The sequence below is a fragment of the Carica papaya genome, chromosome 9 (assembly GCF_054855325.1).
Source record: "Carica papaya isolate Zhongbai chromosome 9, ASM5485532v1, whole genome shotgun sequence".
Lineage (NCBI taxonomy): Eukaryota > Viridiplantae > Streptophyta > Magnoliopsida > Brassicales > Caricaceae > Carica > Carica papaya.
The window spans coordinates 2,581,282-2,590,636 of NC_142317.1; the positions used below are offsets into that span (position 1 = coordinate 2,581,282).

Genomic DNA, 9,355 nt, shown 5'->3' on the forward strand with positions numbered 1-9,355 from the left:
TCCTCCTCTTTTTCTCCAAACGACACCGTTTCACCTATGAAATTCTCACTATATATACATATCTACATATATACCAATTTTCTCCTTTTTTTTCTAGTTACTACAAAAAAAATGCATAAAAATCTTAAATATTATATAAATAAGTAATTAAACTATTATTTTGAATTTGAATAATAAATCTTAAAAATTTGTAAACCAAAACTTATTAATTTTCTAAATAAAATTTTGTAAAAATATTATGTTAAATTTATTAATGGTTGATGCTAAATTTGTGCATAACAATATGAGAGTTATTTGAAGTTAGATAATAATAAACCATAATTAAGAAAATAATATTTCATTTATTTTTAAGTTATAAATTAAGAGATTTAATTTAAACTAAAATTACAATTATTTTTAAAGTTTTAAGGTGATTATTTATTCGAATATTTAATTTTCAATATTAAATTATATTATTATGATAAACGAGTCAATGGGTATTATGGTAAGTGAGCCCCAACCCCAAAATAACAAGATCTAATCAACCGAATCTCATCTTCCCTCTCTCTTCTCAACGAACGGCTCTAACCTCTCTTCTCTATTATCACTGCACTGCTTGCAGTTATCACTCTTGGCAAGCAACTTATTTTTCAAAGTTCCACCAACGGCGGACCAACTGAAGCTCCATTTTCCACAGGATCAACCGCCAAGTCGGTGACCCGAATCCGTGCCAAGAAGAGTCCAACCGCAGAACTCGAGTACCAGGCACGAATCCCCGCCATGAGGCTGATTGTACCTCTTCAAGGTGTGGTTCAAGGCAGAGGAGGCCTACTCCTCGGTTCTTTAATCCCTTGCGCTCTCTTTTACTGTCTCCAGCTTTATCTGAAACGAAACCGTTCTCCCAAGCGCTCATCGAATCCTCTTACGCCCTCTACGTCTTCTCCGTGCCTGGCGGACATTCCAAGAACGTCGTCCCGTGGATCGATAGGTCCGGTTCGAGTGTCGTCACGGGCGAGTTCGATCGCCAAGCCGAATGATTCGCCGTATTATATTGGGTTTGAAAAGGTGTCGAGGGATCCATACGATGCAATAACTAATCCAGACGGGATCATTCAGCTTGGATTGTCAGAAAACAGGGTGAGTTCTGATTTACAACTGGTTTTATTGTTTGTTGTTTTGGGGGGTTTTCTTGATTGTTTCGAAGTTTTTCTTGGTGGTTATAGCTGTCGCTTGATTTAATTGAGAAATGGATGTCGGAGAATTTGACGGATACGATTACGGGAAGAGAGGGTGGTGAGTTGAGTATCAGTGGAATTGCAACATATCAGCCGTTCGATGGATTGATAGAATTCAAAGTGGTAATAACTTATTATTAAGTAATAATTGCCTCCAAATCTATTTGTTTATTTATCCTTGCTGTTAATAGTGCGTGTTTCGCCTTTTTTTTTTCTTTTAACATGTCAAGCTTATTTCTGCAATATTAAATTCTAGTATTGAGATAATTACAACTGATGCAATTTTATGCGGAAAGGGTTTGGGTGCTTTGTTTTCTTATGAAGGATAAGGTCCATACAAGACAGATTGTGAAACAACGCGTGTTAAATTTTGATTCCCAGTTAAGGTTGTGTTATGTGCGCCAACATCACTGTGCACCGAAGTGAAAATAGCTAATAAAGGCACAACTATTGTGGTGCGGACTCTAATCTAATTTGAGTAAAGTGATGTAGTAATTCAGATGTGACACATGTGAAAACTTTTAAATTTTGGTTTTACTCACTTCAAAGTGTGCCAATTGTAATTATTTAACGTAGCAAATGTTGTTGGGGAATTTTATCTGCTTAAGAATTGTTCTTATTTATCTTTTGTAACCATGCAAGAGAGTATCATTATCTGTTATCTCTGTGAACAGGTCCATGGGCATTATGCTAAATTTTCTTTTACAGAAATGTGGTGTATAGGGCTTTATTTGGGTTTCCTCCGTTCTATAAGTTTTGAAACCTAAAACTTCTGTTGTGTTATCCTACCTTGACTTCTGCGCTTCTAACGAAAAACTAGTCCAGCATTTGATTCCATTTGAGTCTCTTGTAGTGCAGTGTTATTCTTAAAATTTTTTCCTGAAATTTTGTAGGCTGTGGCAGGGTTCATGTCTCAGGTCATGGAGGGAGGTGTCTCATTTGACCCATCACAGATAGTGTTGACTGCTGGTGCAACTCCTGCCATTGAGATATTATGCTTCTGTTTGGCTGATCATGGAAATGCCTTTCTCATCCCCACACCTTATTATCCTGGGTAATATTTTAGCACATTATGATCAAAGTTTTTATTACAGAATCATTTTATCAAAGGAACCGCATGAAAACTAAGAATACAAAGAAATGCAGCTTTGACAGGGATATTCGGTCACGGACAGGAGTGGAGCTAATACCTGTGCACTGTCGTAACACTGATAATTTCACTTTAAGTATCTCTTCTATTGATCAAGCTTTCAATCAGGCCAGAAAAAGAGGAGTAAAAGTTCGTGGAATTCTCATTTCAAACCCCTCAAATCCTGTTGGCAATATCTTGTCACGAGAAACACTCTATGATTTGATTGAGTTTGCCCAAGAGAAAAACATCCACATCATTTCTGATGAAATATTTGCAGGGTCTGTTTATGGTAGCAAAGAGTTTGTAAGCATGGCAGAAGTTCTTGATTTGGAAGAAATTGATAAGAGCAGGATTCATATTGTATATGGGCTGTCAAAAGACCTCTCTCTTCCAGGATTTAGGGTTGGGGTTATCTATTCCTATAATGAGAGTGTTCTGGTTGCTGCAAAAAAGTTGACAAGATTTTCTTCTATTTCAACCCCAACTCAGAGGCTTCTAATTTCAATGCTTTCAGATTCAAGGTTCATTCAGGAATATAGAAAGACTAACAGAATGAGGATACAGAAAATGCATAATTTGTTTGTGACTGGTTTGAACCAAGTAGGAATTAGGTGTGCAGAGAGCACTGCTGGCTTTTACTGTTGGGTTGATATGAGCAGCTTAATCCCTTCTTACAGTGAGAAAGGGGAACTTGAATTATGGGATAAGCTTTTGAACATTTCTAAGATCAATGTAACTCCTGGATCAGCTTGCCATTGCATAGAACCAGGATGGTTCAGGTGTTGTTTTACTACTTTGACTGAGGCTGATGTTCCTGTAGTCATCGAGCGAATTTCAAAAGTTTCTGAAACTTGTAAATCTCTTGATTGAAATGCAATATGTCTTTTCTTTTCCAACCTATTGTCTTGATTGACTATGACATTACTGTATAGGATATTTTCCAGTTAAATAGTAAAAGTATGTGTATAGCCACGCACAGGAACCTTTGAATTTTATAGAAGAGAGTTTCATATTCTGCAAAGGTAAGTTTATCTGCTACTTTTTTGTATATTTTGCAGAATTTAGCAGAATGTCTCTTTTTAAAGCTCATAAATAGTTACAACCTAATGTCTTGATCATCCAATTAGAAACAAAGTTTTTATAGAAAGTCATGACGGGGAAGGCTGATGTACGGCAGTCTGGAACAGAACGGCTGATGGAATTGTCGTTCTACACCAGTTTCAGTCTAGGCTGGAGCTTCTTCTACTGCAATCCTTCAGTCAATTTGATGCCAGTTGTGAAGATACTAGAGCCAGTATCTCGTTTCTGCATGAATTTCTGTTATTTTTCATTCAGGCAGTTGTTGAGGTTGTTTCAAATTTCTGGTGCAAAATTGATAATAGAAATCCTAATATTTTTACATGAGTAGAGGCTGCTATGTTCATTTCCATATCTTAGTAAATTTCCTTGGAAATATATTCTTCAGTTATTAGAAAGTAGCCTACTGATAAAACTAGTTCCTGGTGATGACATGACAATACAAACGACCAAGAATTTGAGATTTTAACATCGACGGGTTCTTTTTCATTTGGGTAACTTTTCTCTGGTAACTCCTCTGGCTCATTATTATCATTTCTCCTAGTGTTATTGGTCTCCGTACAATGGTTCTGCTGTTATTCTCACCATCATGATCTTGGCTTTTTATTTCCAGTTCTAGTGTTGTTGGTCTCCTTACAATGGTTCTGCTGTTATTCTTACCATCATGATCTTGGCTTTTTATTTTGGGTAGGGTATGAGAAGTTGCATAATCAGAGTAGGTAGAATTTTGGAGGAAGCCAGAATTGGGTGGAAATAGTGGAAAGGGACAGTCCAATAGAGAAGCTCCTACAAGGTGCGATACTCCAGTTGCATAGCTACTTATACTGCTGTCTGTTTCAGAAGCCAGTAAGTAAGTGCTTCCTTGCTGAACCCAGATATTATAAAGTCACTCCGCAGGGACTGCATGTGGAAATTGCAGCTGATGGTAGCAGGCAATTGGCTAGAAGGGAGGAAGAAGAACTGAATGAATCATCCATTTCGAAACCAGATGCTTCAAGCTCCAAGCCTAAAATTCCTTGTTTATGGTTACTATCAATTCCAACGTAAATGCTGCTGTTAGAAATATAATTTTCTTTTCTTTGTTATCATCAACATACGAAGAAGGCAAGCTTTCGTACTCACAAGAGGTGGAGTTGATAATTCGAGTGATGATAGAGGCAGCTATTCGGGCTTTTCTTCCCAAAAGTATTCGAGGTTGGATGTGGCAGTACTGGAGTGACTAAAGACATGCCCGGGTACCAGGCTTTTCTTCCCAAAGAAAAGGAACTGAAGGCGGTTGCTGTATATTTTCGGCATTGTCACTCCCTGCCATTTCTCAGGTACAAGCTATGGTAACTTGATGCTTTGAACTCGCACTATTTTGCACCTCTGGGTTGCCCGCACCTGAATTTTGTAGTTGGTTTGTTAAGCCTTCTGCTACGGACCCTAACAATAAGATAGTTGATTCAGTTTTATTTTAAACCAGTTTATATTTGTTATATAATTTCTACCTATTTTTAGTGCCTTATAAACTTCTCATTAGAAAAAAGACAGTATAAATTCATATATTTTATTAATTAAACAATACATACACAATTAATTCTGCATTGCTTGTATCAGCCCATGATTTGTCTATACTGATGACCAAAAAAAAGGATTTGGGTCTGGCCCAAAGTTGAATTTGGACCGCCATTGAAGCCTCCTGCAAGCGCGAGATGAATAAATAAAATATATAAAACAGTGGCAGTAGGAACTGCAGCATCGCGAGGAGTTTCTGGAATACGCTACTCTTTTCCTCAGTAACAGCCCGGTGCCACTCCATGCACAACAGTTCACGGCCACGTATCTCCCCTCTCCGCCATAAATTCACGCAAATTCTCCCTACTGATTTCACATTTCTGAAAGATCGAAATCGCTAAGCAAATTTGAAGAAAAATAAACAAAATTATATAAGAACGTATTCTTTAAATGGTTATTCACGATATTATAAGGGTTTACGGCAATTTAGTTTTTGTATTTTGTTTTATATTTGTTAAACACATCAAATTTTTTTTAAAAAAAAGGTTAAGCAAACCATTACGAACTCGAGCTCTGAGTTTAATTTAATCCTTCGGCAAAACCCAGAAGTTTAAAACAATAATGGCCTCTGGTGCATTTCAAATTTTTGGGCAAAGATTATTATTAAGAAAAAATGGGATTTAAAAAAAAAAAAAATTTATGAAGAAAATACATGGTATATACATGCAAATTAAAATCTACAAATATGGGTGGTACTCAATTGAAACTTTCTGGTGAAAATACCTTAAGCTAAAATTTGATCATATTTAGGGATTAATTTGTATTTCAAGTAAAAGATTAACCTACTTTGTTTATGGCCGACTTGCATCAATGCTGGCCATGTAAACGACAGAATTAGAGTGAAAATTATATGGGAAACCCCATTAATGTCTCTAAAACAGGACCACATAACTCCTCAGTTTAGATTAAGTTAACCCAAAAGGCCGTATGATATTCGAGAGGGAAGAAGAAGGAAAAAAGGTAGTAGTGAGTAGTGTGAGATGGGGTAGATGTATGATAATTAATTAAGATGGGGTATCAAACTTTAATCTCTCTTTAAACCATCTTTAGATATTATTATTAGAAATCAAATCACTCATTTGAGATAGTCATGGGGGTTCTAAAAAGGGGACAGAGGTGAGAAAGGTGGGAACATTTACGAGAAATCTGAATCCTAATGGCGATGCTATATGAGCTGTACATAATCACAAAAGGTAAGTATATATATATATAGACATACAGTGTACATAAACTCGATGTATACAGTATATACATACATATGTTATAAATAATAATAACATGCATGGGAAGGCAAATAGTGGGGTATGATCCCTCCAGGATATGTTTAAAAATCAACCTCTGTCTAGTGGTTGTCGAGCTTCAAGATTCAACTGCAAAATGAGCATAAAAAACTACCAGCTCATTTGAAAATAAATAAATAAAAATTCACGGTCGAATTTAGTGTTTTCAATTTTATACAGAAATCGTGAATCTTCTTTTTAATGCAGGAAATAATTTGTGATTGGTTGACAAGAAATTAAGATTGACATTGTTTTCTTTTATGATAAAATTTAAAGCAAGAAGTCTACACAAAATATCATTTCTTAACATGCATATATATATATATATATATATATATATATGAATTGTCCACATGGCTAATGGCCTAATACCTTTGGTATCTTATATTTGGTATGGCCCTCTTTTCATCATGAGAAAATAGTTTCACAAGATTCCAATCAGCTAAACCACAAATAAATATATACACACACACATATATATATATATATATATATCTGATTATATAGAAATTGGACCCATTCCCCATTCTCAGTCTGCCAGTTCCTACTTGTTTATATTCGATAGCATTCAGACAGAAATTGAACAGTTACCACTCACAAACTGATATTTTAATTAACAATTACTCATTAATTCATATGATCATTTACATACATATTATCTCTAAATTACCATGTACAGATCAGGGTTAGGATTGCAAAACAAACCCTCAAAGATCTGAAACTCTTAGTTGAAACTAGAATATTCAACCATGATAAAATTGCAGAAATTAACAAAATCAAAACAAAACCAGAAAGATCAAGAGAAAGAAAAGATGAAGTAAATTAATAAAAGCTGGCTTCCTTAGGTCGCCGAACTCTGCAAATTCGACAACCCATTATTAAAGTTGCTGCATTCGAACAACGCCTTTGCTGTCATCTCCCTTTCAAATCTCCAAATATAGTTCAAACCCACTAGAAGCTCTGTAATGGCGGCTTCAGTCTTTTCTTTATTTGCAAAGAACAATGTCTGTAAAAGAAGAACATTTGTTTTTGGGACCAGGTTTTGTTGCTCAAAGCTTCTTTCACTTTGCCACTTGATCATGTTATGTGCCAGAGGAGATAACCATCCCAAGATCCTGACTAAAGCCGTCCTCCATTCTCCGGCGAGTGCAGGATCACTTGCAGAGAACCCAACTCCTTTCAATCTCGCTCTCAACGACGATCTTATACTGCTCGGAAGCATGGCGTAAAGGTCGTCTCTTGCATCAACACCAACCAGTTGCGGCTGCTTTATCATCTTCTCCATGACGATAATCAAGTTTGCGTAGTGCAGAGCTAAAGCCGCGGCTCCAAGCGTGCTTGCCGGCGGCTTAAGTATCTTCGAATTCGACTCGAAAAACTCGTTGAGTAAATCTTTCTTTTCGTCTAGCTTTGACACGAAGTTAGGGTTTTCAGTTGGGTGGACTGTTGCTGAAGCTGAGAGAGAGCGAGGTAGAGAAGCTGGGTAGCCATGGCCAAGCCCAAAAACAAGCTTAATTCTTGCCAAGACTGTGAAACTTGATCTCACAAGAATTGAAACAACTGTGTCAAAGCTTCTGTTCCATAAAGATCTCTCCTTTAGATACTTCACCTCTTGTCTTTGCCAGAAAATCTTTTGTTGCAGATCGATAATCTTTTGCTCTTTAATCGACAAGCTCTGAATATTATCAGACTGATCTACAGTTTTTCTCAACGAACTCTGCAATGTCGAAAGCTCCTCCATTTCTTTATACAACGTGGCTGTAACAGTCACGTACCTGTCCATCCTCCTGCTCTTGGCTTCCATCTCTTTCGGGCTCAGAACCCAACAGTGCGGGTCATGACCCGAGTTGGCGAACCGATTAAAATCCTCCTCAAAGGACCTCAAGCTGGAATCTTTGCATCGCTTGCTTAGCCGCGAAAGGGATTTTGCCACGTGTCTGATGTTCTCGGTCATCTCTGCGCAGGCGAGACCGAGGAGAAATGACTCGTCGTTGGATACGATCTTTCGGACTCCTTCGAGAGAAATTGATTCGTTTCGGACGCGGATAATGTTCTTGTCGGAGAGAGATTGCCATAGATGGAGAAGCTTTGACATGAGACCTGCGATCTCGAAAGCCAAAACGTCGACGTTTGATTTCTCATGCTTCGATTCTTTTCTAGACGTGGGTGCAATTGTTGAGGATTTCACCGTATCAAAGCTGTGTGATAGTGCTGTTTTCACCTTTACAAGTAATGTTTCAAGAGCCATATTCAACACTGCCAATACTATATATATATATATATATATATCCTAAATAGGGAAGTAGAAGAAGATGAAGAAGAAGAAGAAGAAGAAGGAGAAGGGTTTGCGTTTTATGGGTTTTGGTGGTTATAAGCAGAAACGATTGATCTGGGGAGGAAAAAAACAGAAAGGTGATGGATGAAGAAAGAAAAATAATTGAAGAATGGAGAGGTGTTGCAGAGATAAGGATAAAAGAGAATGAGGCTGGCTAAGTTTTTATTTGAGCAGAACGATGGGTGTATGGCTCGTGGGATGTTCAAGAGAGCATCACATTATACAAAACCTCTACATACAGGCTTTATAACAAAAAGCAGAACCTAGCAAGATCAGGAGTTGAATATATATATATATATATATAGATATATATAGATGCATATGTATATAATTCTTTTTTATGGAGTAAGAATCAGTGACAGCGCGTGAACGAGGATTAATTAATTAGGTAAAGGGTGATTTGTGGTTGAAGAAGATGGAGGCAGTGGCTTAAAAAGGGAGCGTGAATGAATTAATTACTTTTTTTAAAAAAAAAATTAAAATTAAAATAATGATGAGTGGTGTGTTGTGATGGGAGTGGGTAAAATTGGGACAGTGTTTGGACGCAAAGAAGCACTTTTTCTTAGATGCTGTTTCTTTCTTTCTACAATGAAGCAGCTGCAGGGCCATGTCATTATTGGCTTCTAGCTTTTGATTTTTATAAATATTATCTTTCTTATTTAGATGGTTTCTTTTTTCTTTTTTTCTTTTTTTAATTAGTCTACTGTATATGCCTGTATATATATACATATATATATATCTGCTTAATTAATCCATATAG

At 36.7% G+C, this 9,355-nt stretch overlaps 2 protein-coding genes across 3 annotated transcripts; one reads left to right on the plus strand and one right to left on the minus strand.

Moving 5' to 3' along the window:
- Positions 1-499: 499 nt before the first annotated feature.
- On the plus strand, positions 500-3,367 carry ACS12 (1-amino-cyclopropane-1-carboxylate synthase 12). 2 transcript variants are annotated; one of them, XM_022053562.2, is made up of 4 exons: positions 502-1,116; positions 1,203-1,337; positions 2,108-2,268; positions 2,361-3,367. In XM_022053562.2, exons 1-4 carry the CDS (start codon positions 760-762, stop codon positions 3,214-3,216), a joined length of 1,509 nt encoding a protein of 502 aa, XP_021909254.1. In that variant the 5' UTR covers positions 502-759; the 3' UTR covers positions 3,217-3,367. The 2 variants fall into 2 exon arrangements, with proteins under 2 accessions (XP_021909255.1, XP_021909254.1); XM_022053563.2 differs by lacking the exon at positions 1,203-1,337 and having other exon boundaries at positions 500-1,116.
- Positions 3,368-6,847: 3,480 nt separating this feature from the next.
- LOC110823098 (protein PSK SIMULATOR 3) lies at positions 6,848-8,971 on the minus strand. Its single transcript, XM_022053399.2, has one exon. The coding sequence runs from the start codon at positions 8,506-8,508 to the stop codon at positions 7,102-7,104; it is 1,407 nt and encodes a 468-aa protein (XP_021909091.1). The 5' UTR covers positions 8,509-8,971; the 3' UTR covers positions 6,848-7,101.
- Between the last annotated feature and the right edge of the window lie 384 nt (positions 8,972-9,355).

What these genes read in the sequence shown, in the direction of transcription:
- ACS12 (XM_022053562.2), top strand. Translation starts at nt 760, where the DNA reads ATGAGGCTGATTGTACCTCTTCAAGGTGTGGTTCAAGGCAGAGGAGGC. An exon ending in GATTGATAGAATTCAAAGTG is followed by an intron (nt 1,338 to 2,107) that starts GTAATAACTTAT and finishes GAAATTTTGTAG; the next exon opens with GCTGTGGCAGGGTTCATGTC. An exon ending in CCCACACCTTATTATCCTGG is followed by an intron (nt 2,269 to 2,360) that starts GTAATATTTTAG and finishes AAAGAAATGCAG; the next exon opens with CTTTGACAGGGATATTCGGT.
- LOC110823098 (XM_022053399.2), bottom strand. Translation starts at nt 8,508, where the DNA reads ATGGCTCTTGAAACATTACTTGTAAAGGTGAAAACAGCACTATCACAC.